This window comes from Anguilla anguilla, chromosome 11, assembly GCF_013347855.1.
Source record: "Anguilla anguilla isolate fAngAng1 chromosome 11, fAngAng1.pri, whole genome shotgun sequence".
Classification (NCBI taxonomy): Eukaryota; Metazoa; Chordata; class Actinopteri; order Anguilliformes; family Anguillidae; genus Anguilla; species Anguilla anguilla.
In genome coordinates, this window is record NC_049211.1 from 319,905 (window position 1) to 347,168 (window position 27,264).

The window sequence follows — 27,264 nt, forward strand, 5'->3', positions numbered from 1 at the left end:
ACCTTAAGACTCTTAATTCGCTTTGTGAAACTGAAAATTTTGCAGTGTTTATCCCAAAATCGGGATTATAGTAGCTTTGTCACATGCGTGAAGCATGGCCCAGGTAGACATTTACGGAATGTACACGACTGACAAGCCGTCAAACACGTTTGACAGATTGAATATTTGCCGGTTAGGGTTAGCTAGTCAAATGGCTTGGTAGCCGAAGTTGCAAACTGTTTTAGCATAGGCTACTGGACTACCAAATATAGCAAGCTGATTACGCTTTCTGCCAACTAATTATTTGGTTAAGTAGGCTAAAGGAAATAGTCAAAATGACTCGGCTACCGAAAAACTTCAGAGCAGGATTATTTTATGGTCGTCTAGTGCAGCTGTAAATAGCACACGCCACAATGAAATCACTACGAAATGGGATGCCTGCATTTTCTGACTTCGCACAGGTGTAGCTACCGTGGTCGGAGCCGCAATGTCAAGGCCAAGAGGCGCCACCTCCCACTCCAGTGACCATAGACTGTAGCCCCTACTGTAGCGTAGGCCTCCGCAGTAATCAGGACGTGACGTAAACTGTACCTCATTGGTCCACAACAAATATTATAACAGTGCCCAAATGACACAATAAATCATGAAATCAACCCATGGACAGTCATAAGACGAATAAAATACACATATTGTGACTATTTGTTCTCATGAGAAAAAACTATTGACTTTGTATTTTGACCGTATTTGTACCGTAGACTTACATGGAAACCGGATATGAAAACACCTATACTGGAGCCAACCGTAGTAGCGCTATTGAGCAATCAGGAACAACAAGACCAGGAAATGAGCTTCAAAAACGAAGTCTGTTTTTGGCCGCTTGCCTGAAACTCACAGACGTGTATTTTACTGTCCAATGCGTGCCAATGTCAACACCCATAGAACGCCTTCTTTCTCCATATATAGATAACACTTACCTATTTTGGGTGGTCTTTATCAAATCTCCACCCCCAGTAATTGGAAAACTGCAAATCTCCGCCTCTTTTACGTCTCCTACGTGTAGTCCCCCCTCCCCCCGTAAAGCGGCAGCCATTTTAATGTAGTCTGTGTGGCTTGGCTGCACTTAATGAAACGCAGGAGACAGGAAGGCAGCAGGTTCTTTAAATCTGATTAATTATATATATATATATATATTCCGTACTTTGGGAACGTCGTATCACCTCTTGCTTACACTATTAATGTACGAGTGCTGCACGGCTTGACAGCTTGGATTCGCGCAAGGAGAGAAGGTAAAGCGACTGACAGAGCAGCTCTGGATGGCTAGCGTTAGATAGCTAAGCCACTCTGTCAGACCCACACAGCTGGGTTGGTATGCTAAGCTACGGATGTGTTATCTGGAAGCGCTTTGTTCCACTGTTGTAACAACCCATATCTTGGCTTCAAGCTAACTAAACACCACCTAGCCTGGTAACTAGATAACTAGCTTTTTGCTCATGGCCAAGAGAATTAGCCAGCATAATTTGACCAATTAATAGACAATTCAGAAATGAGATTTTTTGTAACATTAGGTGTGTATGTGTGCGCGCGTGCGTGCGCTGTGCATGTAATGATAATACCAAGGCGAGTAAAGTTTTGGGTTGGTTAGCTGGATTGCTAAATAACATTTAACTTGCATTTTGCTGGAACTCGTTGACTTGTCTGAATGCCTCAGCCTAATTAATAAAATAAATTTGTTTCTTTGTTTTTCGAAGGTTGTGGTTAAAAAAGTAATTGTTGTTGGTTTGTCTGCTAAAATGGTGAGCTATTTAAGGTTTAATTAAGGGTTTCAGTACCCGCTGGCGAGTCCCTGTGATTTCCAGTTAACGCTAAAAATGCTGGCGAGATGGCTGCTTATGGCGCTGCACATCGTTAAACAGAACTGCTCTAATTGGTTGGTTACGTGGCTAGTTAGTGAGCTAAGTTGCTTAATTATCTCGCTAAGTTAGCTAGCTTTAGTAGGTTCCCTGGGAGGCACAATATGGAAACAAGCAGTTCTCAGTAACTGACATTCGTCTGGCTACGTTGGCCGCAGCCTCCCTGTTTTACATTATAACAAATGTAAACTACTAAGATAGCTGCAAGCAGCAATTAGGGGGGCCAAGCACAAAAACCCGAACGAAGCATACATATGCATTTTCCTAAACAGGTGGTTACTCAGCCCTGCACGTTTCTAATGTCTATAGGAAAAAAACGAGATTTTATGAAACCTTTCCATTAAAAAAAATTGTTGAGCTCTATAACGCCATGTTGTGGTTTGGACCAATAGTTTGCAGCCGTCCTCACAATGTAGCTAGTTCTAAACACACCAAGTTTTATCACTTTGTGACTGTCAGGAATTTACTAGCTTTTTGTTAAAAAGCCACATGCAAATTCATTGGATTACTGTAAGCACATTTTCAAGCATAGCAACTTAGTTTATATTCATTTTAAATTTAGTCAAGAGTACATGCAATACCTCAAGTTTTGTACAAAGTAGTGAAACTGTATGGGGGAGATGGATTTTAAGTGTTTTTTAATTTATTAGAAATGGTGGAAAATCCACAAAGGAAGACTTCCGTTTCCTCAAGACTGAAGCCCCTTTTCCATCGCAGGAATCTTTCCAGAACTTGGGGACTTTTTGTGGAAGCCCGAAACTAAAGCCACCAAAGGAACCAGGGCCGATTTAGATTCCTGGGGCACGGTTCCTGTCCCCCTTTCTAGTCTGTGCTCGTGAGGTACTACTTTTCTAAGGTACCACAAACTATGGGGTGGAGCTAGGAATCATGTACTTTGCTGATTGGCCAACCACAAAAGTCCTGTGAGTTGTCTTTCGGTGAGAAAACCAACTGCGATTTAAAATAAGAACTGGCAGCTATAGTACCGTATACAGTGTATATCATCCACAGTTTGGGGGGAAGCCAATCTAGTGGCACCTCGCCACTCCGCTGTGTAGGTTACCTGCTGTAGCAGCGATGATCTATATTAAGATTTAGCACACGACTACTTTAACTTCTCAAGTAGATCAAGCAAAGTTACAGTAGGGACCAAAACTCTGGGGACACTACCAAGTCCTGGTTGTTTCATTATGTATGAGGAATTAATGCAATTATGATACTCCAGTAACGCGTCTTATTCAAGAATACATTATTAAAAACGGTTTCAAATGAAAACTTTAACATTTCTGAAATTGTTGTATGAAATTGGAAGCCATGTGGATATCTAGTTTGTCCACCTGTATAGAGGGTATGCATTGACGTCACTTTCCCACCGGAATACGCCCCCTCAGTCGGGACTGAGTGGCAAAACATGCTGCCACATGGCTGCCTGTAGTATAGGAAACTGCAAAACCAGGAGTAAAACAAACGATTATCTGCTTAAATTAAAGGCAGTTGGACTTGACAGTGATCCTTACAACTTACCAAAGAACCAGTGGTCCATGGACATTCAACAAGAAATCGGAGCTATCTTTTTACAGACTACTGAAAGCTAAAGAGAAGCGATGCATCGCTGCAATTTGCAGAAACAACTCAAATCCAGGCCCCGAAACGTGGATTTGCGGTTGTTATTTTTTGTCAGTTATGTTGGATTTTTGGGTAAAATCATATCAATCTGTAAAAAGATAGCTCCGATTTCTTGTTGAATCTATTTGTACAGTCAATCACACAACAGCTCTTTCCCATTTTAGATGTGTTTTTTGTGTTTTCGCGGCATTCAAGCTGAACGCTAACGCTATCACTCAGTAGTCTTTCTGCCACTCAGTGGGTGTAACCGCAGTGACTTCCACCTACTGTGATCATGTGCATACCCTCTATTTGTTGTCATACTGTTTATTCCATTCATTGTGTTTTCCTAACGCTCAATTTGCAAGTATCTGGGCTATTAACAACTAAAACCATCTATTAATTGTGTGAATCTGCCATTCTACCTGTTAATGTCAATACAGCTAGTGTTCTTACGCTATAAATAATAATAATAAATTTATTTTATATAGCGCTTTTCATGGACTCAAAGACGCTTTACAATAAGTGGTACATACATACATACATACATAAATAGCTACATACTTTTTTTGACTTATTAAAAATAATGTATTTATAAACAGAGTATCATAATTGTTTTAGCCCTTGATAAATAATGGAAACGATCAGTGTTGGTAGTGTCCTTTGACTTTTGGTGTCCAGGCACTGTATGTTATGCCACTTTAAATAAAAAGTTGGCTGGCTAGTCTATTCATACCAAATTTGATAGGAGGCCTACTACCATTTCACAAGAGTTCATGGATAGTACCAGTTGATGCATTTGCACTAGCTTTCATTTATGAAAACTTTATTGCCAATTGGTAGCATTTAGCCTAGTAACTAACTAGACTTCACTTATACACAATGCTGTCATTGTGTTGAACGAGAATGAATTTAATGGGAAAATGCACATTCCGATTCAGTTTTTTCCTTCAGTCTCTAAAAAAAAGTGCAGATCGGCACCAATGCTAAGTCACAACATTTTAAAGTGACAACCCATGGTCATAAGCATAAATCCATGTGGTTTTGAATACACACCAGCCCACTCAAATCATTTGCTAATTCAATTCTAAGTCTTACATTATGTAGATTAGACCATGAAACAAACTGGGTTTTTTTTCACTTGCAAATAATCTTACTCGGGTGCAAGGTAGTGTATGTGTACATGTGTCTGTGGCAGTTTCTTTTTTCCTTTTGTCTGGGGAATGAGGGGTGCACATGGGGGTGGTTATGTTTGCACTTGTGACAACATACATTTAAAATATATGGTATATGATGAGTGGTCTCGCCCCGAATCAACGGTGACACCAGCTCTTCGGTGTGAAAATATGCGTGAAATTAATAAACAATGGGAAATCTCAGTTCTTGCACAACTGTGCATACGCCCTGTGTACCTGGCCAATTCCAAGGACTGGATTTTCTGCTCTTACGAAGACATGCACTGCTACTACAGCTACCATCTAGTACCTACAGCTGCCATCCAGTACCTACAGCTGCCATCCAGTACCTACAGCTGCCATCCAGTACCTACAGCTACCATCCAGTACCTACAGCTAACATCCAGTACCTACAGCTACCATCTAGTACCTACAGCGACCATCCAGTACCTAATGAGCATATTTGGATTAAGCTCATGGGGGAACTAGAAAAGGGCCTTGCTATAGGCATCTGCTACAGCCCCCCAGCTGCAGACAGTAGTGTCAATTCAGTGCTCTTTGGAAACATAAAACAGGCTTGTCAGGAAGGTGAGACTATTATGATGGGTGACTGAAATTACCCCGCTATTAATTGGGAATTGACAGGACAAAGAAAGTGTGGAAGAATTTTTAGACGCTACAAATGACATTTTTTGGCACAGTATGTCAGTCATCCTACAAAAGAGGGAAATCAATTCCGGATCTGGTGCGATGCAATGATCCTGACTGAATTTGCAGCATAGAGGTAATCAAGCCACTTACGACAGTTGATCATTCTGCAGTTAGTTATGTTTTTTTGGCAAATTAAGAGGGCCTCTTTGGCCAGCAATTTTAGGTGAGCCAAATTTAAGTAATATAGACTGGGTGCTACTACAGGATTGCAGAACTGCAAATGCAGGTTCAGAAGGGTTATTTTTGAGGCACAATGTAAATTTATTCCAAAGGAAAGGAAGAGTAAGTTGAAGAAGCAGTCTCCCCAGTGGATGAGCAAAACCACATGGGAGAGTTTAAGGAAAAAACTATAAATTACATAAAAATGACTGCACTGAGTGTAATAAGGCTGAATATTGTAATATGCATGCTAAGGTTGAAAAAGAACTATGGGAAGCCAAAAGGCTCTTTGAAAGGCAAATTGCCTAAGATGCAATAAGTAATCCTAAATGTTTCGTTCAATACTGTAGCAGAAGAAGGAAAGGCAAGGAGGATGTCAGGTGTATCAGGAATGAAGAAGGAACATTGCTTTCTGAGAATAAAGACATTGCTGATGCCTTAAATAGTTGTTTTGTTGAGAGTTTCACTCAAGAAAGTGCAACAAGAAAGATATAGACATTCTGGAAAAGTTTCAAAGAAGGGCAACTAAAGTGATTCCTGGTATGAAAGATAATAGCTACAAGGAAAGAGTAAAAGGAGACTTTAGTGTGATTTGATTTAGGCTTTTAAATTAAAAAAAGTGGATTAATAAAGTGAACTGCAAGAGATTCTTCAGGTTGAGTTCTGTTAGTAGAATGAGGGGACATAATGGAAATGATCAAAAGGTAAAATGTGAACGGGTCAGTTTCAGAATGTTGAAAACCATGAGTTTTGTGAAGCCACTGGCATGTCGCCTTGTGAATCTTTGGTCTGAACTAGCCTTAAAATAGTGTGGAATGTGAAGCAGTTTTGAGGGGGAAAAGAATACTGGATTTAAAACAACATGTTCAGATGTCATCGTGGATTGGTAAGCACCATAACCAGACATGACATCCAAGCTATCAACTGCAACAACAATTGTTGAGCTATAGTCTATTCTCTTGAAAACCTATAATTCTATGCTATAGTAAAGCATTGCAATAAACTAGAAACACTTGACGGGAAATAACTAAATACAAATACTTTTTGGGTGCGGGCAAATTTGGGCAAAACTACCCATATTCAAGTTGGGAAATGCCGTAAATGGACCACTATCAAAAGCATCTACGTAGCCAGTCTGTACAAAAGCAGGTTGCTCAGGTTGGAATGAAAGTCTTTTCCATTAAAAAGGGTTGAACTGCTTTTACTGATTAAATTAAATTAAATTAAATTAATATTATGTCTGAATACAAGGAATTGCAAATGGATTGAATGTGATCTCTAATCTTCTCCTGTTGCCTGCAGTCAACTGATAGATATCCCATTATAAGCATGTGACAGCTGCAAGACGACCAAGCCTTAAACACGGCATTCGTTAGATATTTGCAGTATTGATTACGAGCGGAAAATCAAGTTAGATTTTGGTGTTAAAATAAGCCTGAACTAAGATCAGTAACCATTCTAGAATTTGTGGGGAGCCTTTCCTTCTGATACAGATATTTCTCCTGACTAAACTAGTGGTGAGGCCTTTTCTGAAATTGCACATTTCCCTCAAATTGGTAGGCTTTTCCAATTAATTTTGTAGTTATTAGTCCATTTACTTTGGAAATTGTGCTAAATTAGAAGCTTTTTGTACTTTGAATCTTCAAGATTTGGTTGTGTGGGTTCGCCATATGAATTAGGTTAATTCTGTACAGACTAATATTTCTCACTTTCTGTTCACAGGAAACATCACGGACAGGAGGCCTTTATGAAGCTCATTTGTTGGTAAATGCCATGAATTGTGAAGGAAAGGCTGTAGAGAAGGCAGTCCACTCTTGGTCCAGGTTTGCCTCTGCTGGACAGGCGGCTCTTGTTGAAGCACTGCGGGTTTTCAGTCCCATGTCCAAGGACTTTTTGGACACGGAGACGCAGCTGGTGTCCTTTCTGCAGGGCCTGAGAGAGGAGGGCCACAAGCCCACTGTACTGAGGAGCAAAGATGTTTACGGCTATAGCTCCTGCACAGCTGAACCCCTCCCCACGGTCAGGATCCCCAAACCTCTGGATGCTTCCCGAGTCCCCAAAGCACAGAGGCCGATGCGAAGGCGTGGCAGGAAGCCAGGCGCCAAGAAGAAGGAGATGAACTCTGCCCTGCTGAGCACTGCAGCCAAGATCATCCTCAAGAACCAGCCCAAGATCCTCCTGACTAACCTCTCCCAGGAGTCCCTCCACCAGCCCCCCGTCTTGACTGTGAGGCCGGCCCAGGTGCAGTCCTGTTTGAAACTGACAAACATGACGGGCCCCTCCTCAGGCCACACGGCCCGGCTGCAGGTCCACACTGGACTGGGGCAGCGGGGCGTAGCCGTGACCACGCCTCTCCGGCCGCCATCGCTGTCTGGGATACCGCTGCAGACCTCTGAGCACTCTGCTAAAGTGCCGAAAGCCGTCGCTTTGAAGAAATCTGCGGTTATTTCCTGTCCGGTTAAGATGGGCGTGGCCCTTATCGGAGACTCGGCCCCTGTAGTCCCGGAGAATGGCAGGGTACTGAAGGAAAGCAACAAATACATAATGGCTCCTGTGAGGATGGGCAAAGTGAAAGGGGCCAATAAGTTGATGTGGAGGAACAGGAGCACAGTCAGGACTCTGAAAAGGAGGCTGTCAGAGGAGCCCGAAGAAAAGATGAGGAAGAGGGTGAGGAAGAGCGTCTGGGTCATGAAGGGTCAGGACGACTCTCGGCTGACCAAGAACAACCTGAGGTTCAAGGTGATTAAAGTGGATGACTCCTTCACAGACGAGGAAGTCAGGAGAAAAGCCCAGAAAATTTTACGGGTAAATTTATCACCTGTAATAGAGATTCAGCCACTTCTTCCTTATCCTGTATAAAGGACAACTCTTTACTAGAGGACCTGCATGATCCCACAACCTTTTTCCATTTTTTACTTTTTATACAGACATGTTGCTGAGCCTAAACTTGCCAGTATGGAAGTATTTTTGACTGGTAAAGTTATTAAATTTCTTTCTGAGGATAAGGGATCTCATCTAGCACAAAGAATTCAGCCTACTTTGGTGATATTCCTGCTGTAGGGAGGAGTCCGTATCCTGATGCCTTGCAGGGTGGTGCTGTGGAGGTTTTTGTTGAATATGGTGCAGATTTGAGCTTGAAAGCTTTCTAAGATAATGCACTGTGAAATGCCATTTTCATCCAGTTTGTTGAGGAAAACTATATTTGATAGAAGCCATGCCACATTACTATGCAGTATCCATATAAATGTTTTTCTTTCATACAGTAAAGTAACTTATTTCTAACCACAGTACTTTCTCATGAATATTGGATATTTGGGACCATATCCTACAGAAAGTGTACTGTTAAGGATTTTTTAAATATGTCATTTCTTTGCTATACCGTCATGTTTCATTTTGTGTTTTAAAAAATTAATATTACAGATATTAAGGGGAGTGCAGCATTAAGAGAACAGTGCCTCTGAAGTTAATTATAGGCTTTTATCCCGTTTTTGTATTCAGTTTGGGATCCATTTTGATATGAATCTTGATCTTACCAAATGATTCAGAAAAGGAGTTTGCTGAATGTAAGCACTTTTGTATGGTAAACAAACCCATTCATTTTTCAGCAGGACTAATCGCCTTATTATTTTGCACAGAAACCGAACTGTAGTCTTCTTTATAGTGCATCAGAGTGTGTGTGTGGGGGGGGTGGGCGGTTTGTCCCTTGCAGGGTCACGTGTAGTCACCCTGTTTTGGGACTGCCCTGACATTTTGGGCTTATTTCCATTTAGTTTTTTATTTTTATTTTTTATAGGATACTCTGCTCCATTTCTGAGATTCTCTATTTCACTCTTAAGAACTGTATCATTCCTATGTGCACCTGTACTTTTGATTTTATAATGTCCTCTTGTTAAAATTTTTATTATTATTTATGTAGGTTTATTAGAATTTGCATTTTAATTAAGCAAATGAAAGATTTGTGGATCTTCAAAGACTAGCGTTTGATTGGAACTTTGACTTTATTACCCAAACTGCGTATGTGAGGCCTGTATGCCTCTCACTGGCCATTTTGGATCCGGACTCGGACGGGACGGGACGGGACGGGACCACCAGAACTCCCACTGTGGCACTTTCCTTTCATGTTCGGAGACTTACTGAGGCCACACATGCCGTGACGGAGCTCTTTGGGGTTTTTTCCCTTTATTTAAAATATTGACTAATGGTTTTCATTTGTGTTCTGACTGAAATGAGTTTTATTATTAATTTAGTTTTTGTACAAATGGCATCCAACACTTCAAAATGTTACTCTGTGAACAGTGTTGATTAAATGCATTAATAAATATGTATTGTCAGTGTTGTGTACTTGGGTTTTATTGTATATCTGGTCACTGTTCAGAAATTGTGAAATAAATTTTTTTCCCCCTCATAAGAAGGTGAACTCATTTATGTGGTTCATACTCAGCCTTGTGGCAGCTCAACAGCGCTGTCAATCAAATCGGCCTTTGGTGGGTCCCCAGCAGGGCGAAGCTTCAGCTCTGTGTTCCGTCTTCAGTCTCAGGTTTAATCTCCACTGTGGATCTGCTCCACCTGCTGTCTCCTTGCAGTTCCATCTGACCCACCGTCACCTCCTAGTCCTGATCATCAGAGTTGCACCCACTCCATTTAATCAAAAGATTTTTCTTGGGACAGAACCATTTTTATTGGCTGAGGTCCGAATGGTTTTGATTGGTTTACATCAAGGGGGCCAAGAATACAAATACAATGTGTATATGGCATCCCGGCATTGACGAGTTGGAGCATCAACGCAGAAGGAAAAAGGTAATTAATTTTATTTCAAACTTGTATTGCAGTGTGTATGTATGTTTGTGTTTTCACTTGTTTGATCGTTCTAAATTCTCTTGAGAAACACAAGTCAGTTTTTTAATTAAATAGACAAAGGTCTGCATAGATCCTGAAAAATAATAAGTTTGTCTGTGAAGCTACAGTAGTCCCGTCTTCCTTTGCATGTGCCAGCTGGTGACGTCAGCGCTTTAAACGGCAAATATATGGATGAGGAGAAACTCATTCACTTTGACGCTTCAATATTCTCCCGCCTTCGTGTGAACAAGTGGCCTCACTTGACGTGCATCATTGACACTTTCTACCTGTCAGGCACTTTATTTTGATGCTAACTAGCACATGCATTATTACAGTGGTAATCAACCCTGTTCCTGGAGAGCTACTTTCCTGTAGGTTTTCATTTTAACCCTAATTTAGCGCACCTGACTCCGCTAATTAGCAGCTCAGAAAGATGTCTAGCTGTTGAGTGAGGTGTCCTTTGTTAGGGTTGGAATGATAACCTGCAGAACTGCAGATCTTCAGGAACAGGGTTTGTAACCACCGCATTATTTTGTCTGGGAATTCATTAAATTGTTTTCTGTCATTGCATGCATATTCTGTTTTTATAATTGCGCACAAATTGGCACTAACAGACATGGAGTGTGTTTGCAAGATAGCTGTCATGCTAGCTACCACTCGGCTTGAGATCTTTTTGGGTGTGATTGCTTTGTCTATTACTGAAATGTTTGTGAGCTACGCTAGAATCCTAAGAGTATGAGGTTTGTCAGTGTGAGGTTTCCCAGGCCACCACTGTTGAGACACACACACACACACACACGGCTCTCATAGCTACCCCCAGTTCCTGCTCTTATCTCTTGGCTGCTCTGGCTGAGCCCTTTGAAGTTTTGAAGTTTCCTGGGGCCCAGAATAAGTCAGATGGTGAACTGGAGATCTGGCGCTTGTGTTCTCTTCATATTATGCATCCATGGTGGAATTTGGCCCCCATTCTCACCAGACCCCCGGTGATGAAGCCTCTTTATTGAATTTTAAATCTTAAAGCAATATTTTATTTTTCATGAAGAAACAAGCTGTCATTTATTAATAAATTGGTGAATAACTTTTCCTTCTGTTCCAGTCAATGCAGTCGTTAAAACCCTTGGCATGACTCTCCTTTCAGGCCCATATCTTTCACTGGAGGAACAAAACTAAATTGATGAAAATAATGTCCCTGCTGGATGCTGAAGAACTGGTTCATGCCTTCGTGACCTCAAGGCTGGATTATTGTAATACTCGATTGTCTGGTTGCAAAAATCCTCCAAATTGCACAGAATGTGGCCACTAGGTTACTTAAGAAATTTGCACACATCAGTTCGGTGCTCAAATCTCTTCAGTGGTTGCCTGTTAAATTTATAATTGGCTATAAGATTCTAAGGCCTTAAATGGTTTGGCTCCAGAATATCTTACAATGGGAGGCTTAGCCTTCTCTTACAGAACTTGTTTTATGGAATAATCCCCCTTTGCATGTTTGGGCTACAGTTGATCTCCTAAATACATAGTGCCTTCTCTTCTGTTTTACTCCCTGGGGCTTCTGGGGCTTGTCCCTTCTGCCTTGTGCAGAGTGCACCAGCTTCGTCCTTCTCCTTGTTCAAACCCAACACCACCTGGAGGCCCAGATGCATCACCCCATCCCTCTGAACTGTACTATACACCTCTGCTTGGACTTACTGTTTTACCAGTTGGTTAAACTGCCTCTCACTGTAACCTGCCCAACCAAATATATTGCTTGCTCTGATAGATCCGTCATTTCTGTTAACATTCTTTATATCGTAACTATTGCACAGGGCTGGCCAGTAGAGGATGGGCTTCCCCTCTTCATCCTGAAATTTATTTCCATTAGGGGGTTTTTTCACCACCATTTGAGTGTTATTCTGCCTTAATAGAGAGTTTAAAAAAAAAAAAAACCAATTGCTTGCTTTTTAGGGGTTCAGGTCAGGCTTTTTGTCCAATTTTCATTAGTATTTTCACTGTAAAGTATATCTGTGATAGTCCCGCAGTAAAAAGTGCTATACAAATAAAATTAAATCCTTGGCATTACATTCTGTTTAAATATCACTTGTTTTGCCACGAGTGAAATAGCTCACTTGTGACAAGGTTGGAAAATTCACATTGACCGTGACTGAATCGGCTTGCTTACCTACTAATGAGTATTCAAGTTGTATGCGACATGTATAGTATACACAATAGTAGGCAAATTAGCTGATTTGGATATGACCACTGATTCCCATTCGAACCTGAATGCTAGCCTAGCTCCCTGCTTCCCCTGCCTGTGCTGTCGAGACCAAGCGGCCAAAACCAGACTTCGTTTTTGAAGCTCATTTCCTGGTGTTGTAGTTCCTGGTTGCTCACTAGCGCCACTACGGATGGCTCCAGTATAGGTGTTTTCATATCCGGTTTCCATGTAAGTCTACGGTACAAATGCGGTCAAAATACAAAGTCAATAATTTTTTCTCAAAAGAACAAATAGTCACAATATGTGTATTTTATTGGTCTTATGACTGTCCATGGGTCGATTTCATGATTTATTGCGTCATTTGGGCACCGTGCCAATATTTGTTCTGGACCAATGAGGTACAGCTTGCGTCACTTCCTGATTACTGCGGAGGCCTACGCTACAGTAGGAGCTACAGTCTATGGTCACTGGGGTGGGCGGTGGCGCTTCTTGGCCTTGCCATTGCGGCTCCGGCTACGGTCCGCCTGTGCTAAGTCTGAAAATGCAGGCATCCCATTTCGTGGTGATTTCATTATGGCGTGTGCTATTTACAGCTGCTCTAGACGACCATAAAATAATCCTCCTCTTAAGTTTTTCGGTATCCGAGTCATTTTTACTATTTCCTTTAGCCTACTTAACCAAATGATTACTTGGCAGAAAGCGTAATCAGCTTGCTATATTTGGTAGTCCAGTAGTAGCCTGTGCTAAAACAGTTCGCAACTTCGGCTACCAAGCCATTTGACTAGCTAGCTAACCTTAACCGGCAAACATTCAATCTGTCAAACGTGTTTGGCGGCTTGTCAGTCGTGTACATTCCGTAAATGTCTACCTGGGCCATGCTTCACGCATGTGACAAAGCTACTATAATCCCGATTTTGGGATAAACACTTTTTCAGTTTCACGAAGCGAATTAAGAGTTTCAAGGTTCATTTGCTGAATATACAACACACGATGAAATCACACACACAGAATTTAACGAAATTAACCATCTTGGCATTTAGAAAGGAACATGTTTTTAGCATTTAAGATACCGACAAGCTAGGCATTTAAGACAGTGGTTCTCAGAATCGGTTCTGGGGGCTCCTTGCGTATATTGGCTTTTCTCCATTGGTTTTGATGATTTACAAGAAAAAAATAATAGCCTAATAATAATTAGAAATTCAACGTAGGCTACATTATTTTTGTCTTCATGCACCAGGTGGAAAACTTGCCGTACAAAGTGCGTTGTCATATTTACACGCCTGCAGATCAGTTATTAAAATACTTGGTAGATTTGTTAATCACCGCTGAGTGTTAATTTTTGTTCGGTAGAAAGTGATTTGCGAACGATCGATCAGCTAGCGTCACCCAGCAAGTGAACACCACAAACGGCGATGGAGTAGCTAGTAGTAGCAGGCTCATTATCTGACTGGCGAAAACCTACGACGATAACTTGCTCGGTTAACAGCAGATCTACCAGACAGTTATACGAAAATTTGCCTAGTCAAATCACCAGTAGCCTACACATCTCCGATTGATTGACCATCAGTGTAGTCAATGTTCTTCCCCTGTGGTTCATATTGCTAACGCGTGAGCTAACCACGGACAGCCTACCTAGCTCACTGGCAAGCTGATATGCTAGCTAAGCATATTCGTTTTGCTGAGAAACATAAATTGAAGATAACTGAACATAGCCTAATTGTATTTTTAATGTCATACATAACGTGATTACATGACACAGTACAGTCACGGATGGAAATTAAACTCTGTAAACATCTGATAATATATTTTAAAACATAACGGCAGACAGTCAGCTAGCCTCGTTCAGGTTGAGGGGCTTTTCCGCACCGGACTGTCAATCAAATTGTAAAAATCACAAGACCGCTTAACTCTATGGTTTTGGCTCCAAATCGAGAAAATGGCCGCGCCCGCCATTGAGCTTCAAAACGTGTTTTAGAGACCCACGGAGAGTAAATGGGTGACGTCACAGTAGCTGTGTCCATATTTTTTACAGTCTCTGGTCGAGACCAAGGGGCCAGCTTTCGGTTCCCAACTTCAACACCAGATGTAATGTCGCCCCCTGCTGATATCAATAATTTTCGCGCAAAAAGCCAGTTTCTTCATTGGGCTCCATTCATTTGACAGCAAAAATAAAATACTTCCAATCAAATACTGATGTTAACTCCGCGGATTATATTAGGAGGAAAAATAACTTATTTTTCTGAGGTAAAATATTTTTTTCCTATCACACAGACAAAAAATAAGAATTTTTTTATGTATTATTTATTTTAGCCAATGCCTGCACTCTCCTCGTTGGACAAGTGATTTAGGCATGTGACCAAGGAAACAACTGAGCATGTCTGTTGAGCGAAAAAAATGAGTACTTCCTGGTTCTGATGTGCTGCCCATAGGCGTCGCTGTCTCTATATATATAGTTTTTTAAGTCGTCTGATGAACTGTAGCTTTGCTGGTTAATTACAGGATTTTGTGGAAAACGGAAGCTGTCTCCAGTATATATCGATGCTCTCAAATCATGGCCCTTGAAGCGAAGTATATATATAGCCTACATGATCAGAGTATAGATCCCTCAGTACTGTACTGCGGAATTAGGAAGCTTAATCAGACCATGTAACGTTAATCATCATCATCTAGTTTAATCGACTCATTAATTACCACCATCTATACCTTTTTCAGAACCAGCTTTGATGGGAGGCATTCAGTATTTTCGTTTTGAAGACTATAGTCTTGGCTCCTTTTGTTGATGAAGTCCCTGTAATTACGAAATCTGCCTGTAATTATGAAAATAACTCTGATGCATGAGCTGTTGAATCCAACAAGAACCCGAATGCAGGCATAATTTCACATCTTTGCTTTCAACGTGACTGAAATCGCAACGAAAACGCCTTAAAAAGCAAGGTGTTTGAAAAGCTTAGAAAGTAAGTTGTGCATTGATGTTGCGTAGACGACCTCGTGTGTCATGGCTAGAACCTAGGCTGGAACGCGGAAGTCGCTCATCCGTCTCTATAGCAACAGAACTGTTTACTGCCAGAAGCTGGAATGGTCCAAGAGGACTCGCCATACACTCAGGAAAAAGGGCAATTAAAAAGAAGCTGCAGATGTAAGTGTTTATAAGTCATGTAGCTGACCTTTGACTTGAAATTTCATATTCTTAATTAAAGGAGAAAAGGTGTACCCTGAATTGAATGAATCCAAACGCTGTGTGTCAGTCAGCTAACGCAACATAGCTTGGTAACTTAATTGTACCAGTAGTCTACCATACATAATCATGTTAAACTACATAGGAAATTTAGCAGAATAAATTCTGAAAGTCAGAATAGCTGACAACTGCGCTGGTTTCAGCTAAATTTATTTAAGCTGATAATCAAACAATACCATTTGTTTAACAGAAAAATGTACTTAATATTTGCCTCAAAAAATATGGACCTAACCTTGGAATTGCTATTACCGTTAGTCTACCTAAACTAAAACTTGCTAGTTAACGTTAAATTTAACTTAAAGCCTGGAATACCAATGCATATCCTTAGCCTTACCGAACATACCACGGCATTGGCTATAATCAAAATAATATATAACTTAAAATAGCTTTTGTTCAAATATCTTTATTGAATTAATAGTGACAGCTCGCTGTATGATTTTATAACCTATGCACTTCAGATGCCGACTCTGCCTGGAGTGTTCAAGTCTCCAGAGAAAGATCTACTGAGAAAGCACAACTTACTGCCGCCCATTGAGCCTCCTGCCCTGCCTCCGGATTTTACTGATGGCCCCCGTGATGTGCAGGAGAGGAGCGCCACCAGGCGGAAGAGAATGGTCCACCGACGGAGCCGAAACCAACAGGAACAGCTGCACATCAGAATGTAAGCCGTGCTTCCTACCAGTTTTGACCTTTTACAGTCTATGGTTTTAACTCAAGGAAAATGAGTGCGCGTGTGTGTGTGTGTGTTCTTTTTTTAAATTTTTTTACTGTGCATATGTGTGTCTGACTATATTGGGGCGGGGAGGGCGCAATTAAAACAGTCACGTGATTAAGGAACGTTATGTGCCTTCACAGTCAGTTTTGTGTCGAGTGGCACATAATCGACACGTTTTAGCGCTGGACCTAAGAACGTCATTTTGTATGTGCATCGCCAGTGCAACAGTGTTCGCAACGCGTGTGTGGGCGAAATGTACTTGGGAGAGCAAGCAAACAGTTTAGGCTAATGAGGTTCATTGTAACTCCTTGATGCTGATGCAAAAGTTACATACGCTCAGGTTTTAAAAGGGGGGTGTACACTCAAATTCGACTGAATACAACTGTGGTCAAGCAACCTTATATTCATAGCCTATACAAGATATTCCACTATAAATTAACATTCAACAAAATCACAACCCGATGTGTAGTTGTATAGATATAGGTGCCTAGTTAAGCTGCAATCACCAAGAATTTAAAAGAAAATCACCTATGTCGTTCTGCCTGCGTTTTGCTAAGTCCAATTTCTTGTCTCCGTGTTTGGATAACCTCGGTTATAAACTAAAAACACATTAAGTGCTGTCATCCAATGCGGCAAGATTCCTCATCCCAAACACAATTGCACATCGTGAACGGCAGTGTAATTTAGATACAGAGATAATAGAATTGTAACTGGTAGATATCGTTAGATTGTTATTTTTAGTATCTGAAATGCTTTTGCGTTTCTATAGCAACAATCAAAAGATGTTTACTATCAAAATATGGAAGATGTACGAGTCGAAACAATTTGGAAAAATGTCATTAGAAGGAGCTAAAAAGTTAGCTAACATTACAGATGTAAGTGTTGTAACCAAACGAAGCTTGTGATTTGAGATTACACCTACTATAAATGGGCGAACGTGAGCTAGTCGTTGTGCGCTTGTCTAAATTGCTCTGGATAAGAACGGGGTTAACAAGAATGGGGGTTTATGTAATTTCAGATAGTTAGCTAGTGAGCTGTCTGACACTGGCAATCTAACGTTAAATCGTTTTTAGTTACCTTGCTCGCTTCTATTCAGCAAAGGCCCCCACGATAGCTTGGTTAGCCAATGCAATCATATCGCAATAGCTGGCGAAATGTAAGTAAATGTAAACTGACTTGAGAATTAAAAGATTACAGTACAAGAAGCGAGTCCGCTACTTGTCAACTCACGTATAATTATGACACAGATTGCGCCTTAGTTTAACCTCAACGCAGAACCATGTTTAAGTTTAAAACTGTGAACTGTGTTGTGATTTCCCCTCAGGGTTAATAAAGCCATGAAGGCTTGTAGGCTGGAAAATGAGGCGAGGTCAAACAGAAACCGTTCACCTCCTGAACCGGAATTTCCTAGTACAGTAAGATTCTTCTTCTATTCAAGTATTCACCTGTCCTTTTTACTCTTTTTAATGTTGTTGTAATGACGTTTCCTTCTTTTTTTTTTTTAAGTTGAGACTTCTCAATTCAATAAGATTGGGTTTCACAGTGTAGCCAATCAGATGTAAGGCATGTTTTGAGCTGGAATTTGGCCAGGAAACCAGGGTTCAGGCCTCTAGTCTTTCACAAAGTGCCAAAGAAACTTTAATGACCACAGTGAGTCAGGACTTTTAGTGTCCAAGGTCTCCAAATTCAAGCCCAACCCTTCTTAGATTTAACAGTATCCGAAGGGTACAGGGTAGTCTGGCTGCTTATCTTCAGCAGTATCAGAAGGGTACAGGGTGAATGGCTGCTTAGCTTCAGCAGTATCGGAAGGGTACAGGGTGGTCTGGCTGCTTAGCTTCAGCAGTATCAGAAGGGTACAGGGTGGTATGGCTGCTTAGCTTCAGCAGTATCAGAAGGGTACTGGGTGGTATGGCTGCTTAGCTTCAGCAGTATCAGAAGGATACAGGGTGGTATGGCTGCTAAGCTTCAGCAATATCAGAAGGGTACAGGGTGGTCTGGCTGCTTAGCTTCAGCAGGATCAGAACAGTACAGGGTGGAATAGCTGCTAAGCTTCAGCAATATCAGAAGGGTACAGGGTGGTCTGGCTGCTTAGCTTCAGCAGGATCAGAACAGTACAGGGTGGAATAGCTGCTTAGCTTCAGCAGTATCAGAAGGGTACAGGGTGGTCTGGCTGCTTAGCTTCAGCAGTATCAGAAGGGTACAGGGTGGTGTGGCTGCTGGTTGAGTCACGACTAGTCGATTGCACATTTTTGTAGAATTTTTTACAGAAGAGCTGTCCTGTTTTATCACACCATGGGCTGCTTGGGTTCTGTTACACATCAAACCTTTGCGTGTGAAGGTTCTGGGGCTGAGAATGAAGTAAGGAACAGTTATGCGGTCAAACTTAAAAAAAAATAATAATTACATTTTCTTACAGATGAACAGTGAAGAGAGAAAACGGAGAGTAAGTATCTGACTTTTTTCTTTGTCTTTTTATGTAACTTGCTTATGATTGAAAGCACTGTCATGTCCTCAGACACTCAGAGATGAGTCTGAGCCGTGCCGTGATTTTAGGCCGAGTGTTTTATGGGGAGTGGACCGTGACAGACGCCTCTCCCTGCAGATGAACCTCAGTTTCCTGAGGCAGTGTGTAGAGCAGAGGCCCATGGTGCCCATCCAGCAGGAGTGCCTGGACTCCATCCTGACCCGCGTCCCCCTCCACCTGCGCCAGGGGTCCGGCCAGCAGGAGCTACTGGAGAACCTGTGCCAGGAGGTCAGAGAGGACTTCCACAGCAGCATGGTCCAACACACAGGTGCGCATCACCTCCACCTGTCTGCATGATCCAAATCACCTCCACCCATTTGCATGATCACGTCTATCCGTCTGCATGATCACCTGCACCTGTCTGCATGATCACCTCCTTCCGTCTGCATGATCATGTCCTCCTGTCTGCATGATCCCAATCACCTCCACCCGTCTGCATGATCCCAATCACCTCCACCTGTCTGCGTGATCCCAATCACCTCCACCCGTCTGTGTGATCCCAATCACCTCCACCTGTCTGCGTGATTCCAATCACCTCCACCCGTCTGCATGATCACATCCACCTGTTTGCATGATCCCAATCATCTCCACCCGTTTGCATGATCCCAATCACCTCCACCCTTTTGCATGATCACCTCCACCTGTCTGCATGAACCCAGTCACACATCACCCTCGCCCTCCAGAAAAGTGCCCCTGAATTTTGTAGATGTGTGTTTTGTATGTGTGCTTCTATGAAACCAACCTTAATGTGGCCACCTCCACCTGTCTGCGTGATCCCAATCACCTCCACCCGTCTGCATGATCACATCCACCTGTTTGCATGATCCCAATCATCTCCACCCGTTTGCATGATCCCAATCACCTCCACCCTTTTGCATGATCACCTCCACCTGTCTGCATGAACCCAGTCACACATCACCCTCGCCCTCCAGAAAAGTGCCCCTGAATTTTGTAGATGTGTGTTTTGTATGTGTGCTTCTATGAAACCAACCTTAATGTGGCTATCAGCGGATTAGCCCCAGTGTTGACCACTGGGTCCCTGAACTATAGGGTCATTGGCTGAGGTGATCCTGTTGTCATGCAAACCTGATGTACCTGTGCTTCTGTCTGATTCCACCAGTGAAAATGATTCTTCGGGACCCTCATGACCAAGAGCCGGGCCCCAGACATACCTCTCTCTCTGGACAGTGAGTATCCCAGCCCAAAACCAGGCCATACGCTCGTCAGTATCCCACCCAAAGCCAGGCCGTACGCTCACCAGTACCTCAGCCCAAAACCAGGCCCTGTGCTCGCCTGTACCCCAGCCCAAAACCAGGCCCTGTGCTCTCCTGTACCCCAGCCCAAAACCAGGCCCTGTGCTCTCCTGTACCCCAGCCCAAAACCAGGCCATACTCTCGCCAGTGCCCCAGCCCAAAACCAGGCCGTACGCTCACCAGTACCTCAGCCCAAAACCAGGCCCTGTGCTCACCAGTACCCCAGCCCAAAACCAGGCCATACTCTCGCCAGTGCCCCAGCCCAAAACCAGGCCGTACGCTCACCAGTACCTCAGCCCAAAACCAGGCCCTGTGCTCACCAGTACCCCAGCCCAAAACCAGGCCCTGTGCTCTCCTGTACCCCAGCCCAAAACCAGGCCGTACGCTCACCAGTACCCCAGCCCAAAACCAGGCCCTGTGCTTGCCAGTACCTCAGCCCAAAACCAAGCCCTGTGCTCGCCAGTACCTCAGCCCAAAACCAGGCCGTACGCTCTCCTGTACCCCAGCCCTAAACCAGGCCCTGTGCTTGCCAGGACTCTAGCTGAATGCATGCATATTAGGAATGATATTCACGCTCCTAACGTGTCCCATGTTTTACAGAGTTATGGAAGTCTGCAGATCTTGGCATGACAGTTTTGCCAAGAATCGCAAGAAGATGGAGGAGAATTTGCATGTCCTCCAGCCCGTGATGAGGACCATCCTGGAGCTGTGCCACAGCACATTCTGCGGCCTGCTGCTGGTGGACCTCTCCGGCTGCCGGTCAGGGCGCGCTTCTAAATGCTCATGAGTGGAAACGGGGTGGTGATGTGGTTTCTGCTCTCCTGAGGTGCGTTCAAGTTCCGCGAACAAGGCCAACGTTTGCAAACATAAGCGAACGGTCTGAAAAGGTAGTTTGCGGCGAACAAAAATGGATGCTGGACTGAGGGAAATGTTCCCAGTTGCGTATTTCAATTGAAGATGCCACAGTGTGATCAGTTTTGTTCAATAATGTTATTGCTGATGATAGCCAATGTTATTATTGTTCGCTAGCTAGCTTTTTTTTTTTTATCATCGATGATCACAGAAGCGGCTGTGAGTACAAACACGCTCCTCGCCATGTTTGTTTATGTTTAATGCAAACAATTTGGAATGTTCGTGATAAGCCGTTCAAATTGAACTGTTCAAAGAAAACATGTTCGCCACGAACATTCGCCTCTGTTCGCTGAACTTGAACACACCTCAGGTGTCCCTCATGCCCTGCAGCTGATTCTGGCTAAATGACTACAATACCCACCACCTCACTACTCACTCCCATACCCCATGCACACTGAGCACTGGCTGCTGCTGGTCCTGGACAAAACCCTGGTCCTTTGGAATGAATGGAATTGGTTTATTGTGACAGTATAATTGGCCTTGCGTTAGGCAGTACTGGACACACCTGTGCTGCTGTATGTGTGCAGGTCCAAAGGTCCTGTGGAATGTGAGAACCTGAGGAATAAGATGGTGGTGGAGTGTGAGAGGATGGAGGATAAGCTTATGAACACCTGGTTTCCCAAAATCATCCACCTCCTCACCAGCAAGGAGCTTCAGCAAGGCGTTAAGGCAGAGAAACTGAACTCCCTCTACACCTGTGCCTCCACCCTCATCTCCAACCAGGTGAGCTTACTGCCTCCACCCTCATCTCCAACCAGGTAAGCTTACTGTCTCCACCCTCATCTCAACACATCAGTGGAAGGAGAGCGAGTTTTTCCTCGATTGGAGCTTTGTTTAATCGGCGAAAGGAGGAGCTCACAAGTTTTACTCCTGCTCTCTCATGCAGGATCAGACATTGAGGAGCTTAAAGCCAACATATCTCTGTGTGTTTTCACACTGTATTTCCCAAAGAAGCCCTTTGGTGAAAATTTTATAGATTTATCTACTGGTTAATTTACATATGAGACAATGTGGTGGTGTGGTTGGTTGTGTGTGTGATGGTGTGGTTAGTTGTGTGTGTGATGGTGTGGTTAGCTGTGTGCGTGTGTGATGGTGTGCTTAGTTGTGTGTGTGATGGTGTGGTTAGTTGTGTGTGAAGGTAAGTTGTGTGTGTAATTGTGTGGTTAGTTGTGTGTGTTATGGTATGGTTAGCTGTGTGTGTGATGGTATGGTTAGCTGTGTGTGTGATGGTGTGGTTAGTTGTGTGTGTGATGGTATGGTTAGCTGTGTGTGTGATGGTATGGTTAGCTGTGTGTGTGATGGTATGGTTAGTTGTGTGTGTGATGGTGTGGTTAGCTGTGTGTGTGATGGTGTGGTTAGTTGTGTGTGTGATGGTGTGGTTAACTGTGTGTGTGATGGTGTGGTTAACTGTGTGTGTGATGGTGTGGTTAGCTGTGTGTGTGATGGTGTGGTTGGCTGGTGATGTAGAGACGGAGTATAGCACAGTGGGTAAGGAACTGGGCTTGTAACCGAGAGGTCGCAGGTTCGATTCCCGGGTAGGACACTGCCGTTGTACCCTTGAGCAAGGTACTTAACTGAAATTGCTTCAGTATATATCCAGCTGTATAAATGGATACAATGTAAAAATGCTGTGTAAAAGTTGTGTAAGTCGCTCTGGATAAGAGCGTCTGCTAAATGCCTGTAATGTAATGTAATGTAATGTGACGTTTGGTATTTCCATAGCTCAGGGACTTGGTGACACGCAGTGTGCAGGAGTACGTCAGTCTGTTCCAGCCAGAAAGAGCTCTGGAACTGCCCCTCTTCCGGATGGACCTCATCTTTGACAATGAGAGGATGGAGTTCTACCCCACCTTTGAGGACCTGGAGGCGGCCGTGCTGGAGATCATGACCCAGATTGCCCACACCATGCAGGTGCCCAGCACAGCCTCTGAGTTCGTGTTATTATTACTCACACAAGTAACATGCCCAGTGTTAATTCAGCTCTTACCATAGTGGACTCATATAAACTCAGTAAGAGTTCATTTAACACTAAACATTTTCCTGTGTACATGTTTATCTGATGCCCACATGCAGGCATATGCCTTTCTCACGTTATTTGTCACATTTATTATCCATATTTGTGTATTTCCAGAAGTGATCAGGTGAATGACCTGAATGGGATTCAAACCTGCAGGGCGTGTTCCCTTAGCATGTCCAAACGGGGACCCACAGATCTGACTCTTGCTGGCGTTTCCCCTTAGCATGTCCAAACGGTAACCCACAGATCTGACACTCGCTGGCGTGTCCCCTTAGCATGTCCAAACGGGGACCCACAGATCTAACTCTCGCTGGCGTGTCCCCTTAGCATGTCCAAACGGGGACCCACAGATCTGACTCTCGCTGGCGTGTCCCCTTAGCATGTCCAAACGGTGCAGTCCTGGCTGGCTGAGGGGCAGAAGTCTTTCGTGGACGCCAAACTGGCGGACCACATCCTGACCTGGGCGAAGACGTCTCTCAGGGATGCGGTGCACAGGAACCTGGAGGGACCCAGACTGCACCTCTGCAACTACGGTGAGTCCCAGCATGCACTGGGTTTACATGCTTCTGCTAGCATTAGCATCTGAGAACTCATCTCACGTCCTGTGGGCTCAGAATAGGGTAGAATATTTTATTTTATCTCCATGAGGGAAAGTTTTCTTGCCGTTTTTATTATTCTCTATTTTCAAGCAGACCTTTGCATAAAGATGAATGATCTTCTATAAAAGATGAACTTAAAAGCATATTCTCCAGCTTCCTGTAGCCCTAGCATATGAGCGCTCATATCTTATTTCTTGAGCGAGGTACTCTTTCTGAGTATTCTGAGCTCAGTATTCAGTTTTTTATGAGAAAAGAGCTCAGCTCCTCTTCGTTGGTGTCCTGCAGTGGAGAGCTATGATTGGCTGGTGAAGGACGTGGCGCATACTCGGGTGAAGACCTTCATGGAGGAGGAGCACTCGTTTGATGAATATATGGAGGTGAGACTGTGCAGGACTACACAGAACTGCGCAGATTGCTGCTCATTTTGAATCTGAGGGCCAGATTCACTGAAGGATCGCAACTGCTTTTCGAACATAAAGATTTCTGCTTTAGGTGGCAATATCTCTGCCGCATTCACAGAAATGTCAAGATCTGGATTACAGTATTATTTCCAGGAATTATGTAACTGTCACTTTTAGAATTCGTAATTCTATCAATGCAAATTTATAGCTGGACTGAACACACTAAAACAGGGTGGAGATTTATGATGTATTCCATCTAATTTACTAAACTATGCCTTAATAGCAACTCTCCTTCTTGGGTGTTGATTTTAAGAATTCCTGAAAGCAGATGGTAGTTTTCTCAGCTCTGATATATGCAAGCTTATGTTGTAAAAAATGTGTCTTACTGAGGAGTTCTCTCTCCCAAACCTGGCAACAGTCATCAGACCCAGGAGGAGACACAACAAAATAAAAGAGGAGAGGGTCTCCTGTCCAACAGTGACCCTTTTTCAGTGAATCGAACACTGATAGTGAAGTGATACAGGTTTCACGGTCACACAATAATCATACTTCTGAAAGAGATTAATTAATGTGTGTGTGTGTGTGTGTGTGTGTATGTGTGTGTGTGTATGTGTGTGTGTGTATGTGTATGTGTGTGTGTGTGTGTGTGTGTGTGTGTATGTGTATGTGTATGTGTGTGTGTGTATGTGTATGTGTGTGTGTGTGTATGTGTGTGTGTGTATGTGTGTGTGTGTATGTGTGTGTGTGTATGTGTGTGTGTGTATGTGTATGTGTATGTGTGTGTGTGTGTGTATGTGTATGTGTGTGTGTGTATGTGTATGTGTGTGTGTGTATGTGTATGTGTGTGTGTGTGTGTGTATGTGTGTGTGTGTATGTGTATGTGTGTGTGTGTATGTGTATGTGTGTGCTTCTCAGTTGGAGGAGGAGTTCCGGATGCTGTCGCGGGAGATCATGAGCTTGCCCACAGTGGCTCACTTCCCTTTGGTGCGGCTGGACTGTGAGGAGCTGAAGCAGGGATTGGCCAAGAAAGCCGCCAGTTTTGCTCATATCCTGCTAGAGCAGGTGGTGATCAGACAACGGCAGGACAACCTGAAGTGAGCACCAGCCATGCTACACCAGCTATGCTACAGTTGCCATGCTGCACCAGCTATGCTACAGTAGCCATGCTACACCAGCTATGCTACAGTAGCCAGTCTTCACCAGCTATGCTACACTAGCCATTCTACACCAGCTATGCTACACTAGCCATGCTTCACCAGCTATGCTACACTAGCCATGCTTCACCAGTTATGCTACACTAGCTTTGCTACACCAGCTATGCTACTCTAGCTATGCTACACTAGACATGCTACAACAGCCATGGTACACCAGCTATGGTACACTAGACATGCTACACCAGCCATGCTACACCAGCCCTGCTACACCAGCTATGCTACACCATCCATGCTACACCAGCCCTACTACACCAGCCATGCTGCACCTGTTGTGTTTGTAGTTGGGAGAATACCCTTTTACTGTGTTTGTAGGTTGTGTAGAGAATTTGAGGTTATGCGGGATAAGGTTCTGAAGGTTCCAGAGACGACAGAGGAGATGACTGCACTGGCAGCGTTCATAAGCCACTCCAGGACCAAGGGCATGGAGGAGCTCTACGTCAAAATAATGGTGAGGAGTGCCCCAAACCACAATTACCCCTCCCAGCATCATGTGCTACAAACAGGCTGTGCTGCCACACACAGCACACTCTTGGGTCCCCCGTGGCATTTGTAGCACACATGAATTCATGCATTTGTGTTTGGGTTGGTGCTGTATGTCTGTATGCACTGTCACACTGTTACATAATACTGGAGATATGAATATGTGTGTGTGTGTGTTTGTGTGTGTGTGTTGGATAAGCAGGTGATTGTGTGCAGTGTATGTGATGCACAGGTCTATAACTGATGTGTGTGTGTGATGCACAGGTGTGTGTTGCGCGTGCGCATGTGTGTGTGAGACGCACAGGTGTGTGTTGCGCGTGCGCGTGTGTGTGAGACGCACAGGTGTGTGTTGCGCGTGCGCGTGTGTGTGTGAGACGCACAGGTGTGTGTTGCGCGTGCGCGTATGTGTGTGAGACGCACAGGTGTGTGTTGCGCGTGCGCGTATGTGTGTGAGACGCACAGGTGTGTGTTGCGCGTGCGCGTGTGTGTGTGAGACGCACAGGTGTGTGTTGCGCGTGCGCGTATGTGTGTGAGATGCACAGGTGTGTGTTGCGCGTGCGCGTGTGTGTGTGATAATGTGTCGCTCTTGCCTTTGCTAGGAGACACACCGTCGGCTGAACATCTTGCTGGATCTTCACCTATTCGAGCCTGAAGATCTGGAGCTGAACTCCACTGTGCTTTTGTGGCCCAGGAACATGCTGCCTGTCTTTGACCTCGGTGATGAGGTGTGGTAACAGCGTTCAGTCCTTACCCTGACAGGGCCCACTGTGTTCAGAAGCATGTTGTGTGTATGGGGTGATGCAAAATGACTGTGTGTCTATGGAGTAAAGGATAGTGAAGTCGTGTGTGTGATAAGGTGGCAGGAGCATGGTGTTATGTCGCCCCCTGCAGGTTTTATTAAGCGCGAAGCGTAAAGGGGAGGAAGAGCTTCTGGTCCGCAGGGAGAGGCTGGTTCTGGAGCTGGAGAAGCTGGGTAACAGACTGGAGGAGTTTGCAGAGTGCTGTGAGCTGGAAATGATGCAGCAGGTACTGGGACATATTCCACTCCACACAGCAGACTCATACACACAGCATGTCCTCACAACACACACCAGACTCATACACACAGCATGTCCTCACAACACACACCAGACTCATACACACAGCATGTCCTCACAACACACACCAGACCCATACACACAGCATGTCCTCACAACACACACCAGACTCATACACACAGCATGTCCTCACAACACCCTACACTCATACACACAGCATGTCCTTAGTAAGCGGGTGTAATGTTCTGTTTTGGATGTTCAGTATGCGCAGGGCGGGTGTAAAGTTCTGTGTTGGATGTTCAGTAAACGCT

General features: G+C 43.7%; 2 protein-coding genes and 1 long non-coding RNA gene across 4 annotated transcripts in view; all 3 read left to right on the top strand.

Moving 5' to 3' along the window:
• Window positions 1–1,060: 1,060 nt before the first annotated feature.
• On the top strand, window positions 1,061–9,944 carry LOC118208567 (coiled-coil domain-containing protein 71-like). 2 transcript variants are annotated; one of them, XM_035383375.1, is made up of 2 exons: window positions 1,061–1,265; window positions 7,262–9,944. In XM_035383375.1, exon 2 carries the CDS (start codon window positions 7,313–7,315, stop codon window positions 8,396–8,398), a length of 1,086 nt encoding a protein of 361 aa, XP_035239266.1. In that variant the 5' UTR covers window positions 1,061–1,265; window positions 7,262–7,312; the 3' UTR covers window positions 8,399–9,944. The 2 variants fall into 2 exon arrangements, with proteins under 2 accessions (XP_035239266.1, XP_035239267.1); XM_035383376.1 differs by lacking the exon at window positions 1,061–1,265 and adding an exon at window positions 3,724–5,453.
• Window positions 9,945–10,850: 906 nt separating this feature from the next.
• On the top strand, window positions 10,851–12,430 carry LOC118208578. Its single transcript, XR_004761588.1, has 2 exons — window positions 10,851–10,886; window positions 11,514–12,430. It is a non-coding gene; the product is annotated as an uncharacterized LOC118208578 (long non-coding RNA).
• A 2,656-nt stretch (window positions 12,431–15,086) lies between these two features.
• dnah12 (dynein, axonemal, heavy chain 12) overlaps window positions 15,087–27,264 on the top strand; it is a 56,842-nt gene continuing 44,664 nt past the window's right edge. The window contains exons 1-15 of the mRNA XM_035383358.1: window positions 15,087–15,702; window positions 16,260–16,462; window positions 17,841–17,931; window positions 18,933–18,959; window positions 19,119–19,308; window positions 20,161–20,227; window positions 20,894–21,052; window positions 21,733–21,928; window positions 22,928–23,116; window positions 23,602–23,755; window positions 24,107–24,198; window positions 25,138–25,316; window positions 25,749–25,884; window positions 26,516–26,641; window positions 26,808–26,942. Coding sequence (XP_035239249.1) covers window positions 16,260–16,462; window positions 17,841–17,931; window positions 18,933–18,959; window positions 19,119–19,308; window positions 20,161–20,227; window positions 20,894–21,052; window positions 21,733–21,928; window positions 22,928–23,116; window positions 23,602–23,755; window positions 24,107–24,198; window positions 25,138–25,316; window positions 25,749–25,884; window positions 26,516–26,641; window positions 26,808–26,942 — 1,944 coding nt within the window. The 5' untranslated portion in view covers window positions 15,087–15,702. The remainder of the gene's footprint in view (window positions 15,703–16,259; window positions 16,463–17,840; window positions 17,932–18,932; window positions 18,960–19,118; window positions 19,309–20,160; window positions 20,228–20,893; window positions 21,053–21,732; window positions 21,929–22,927; window positions 23,117–23,601; window positions 23,756–24,106; window positions 24,199–25,137; window positions 25,317–25,748; window positions 25,885–26,515; window positions 26,642–26,807; window positions 26,943–27,264) is intronic.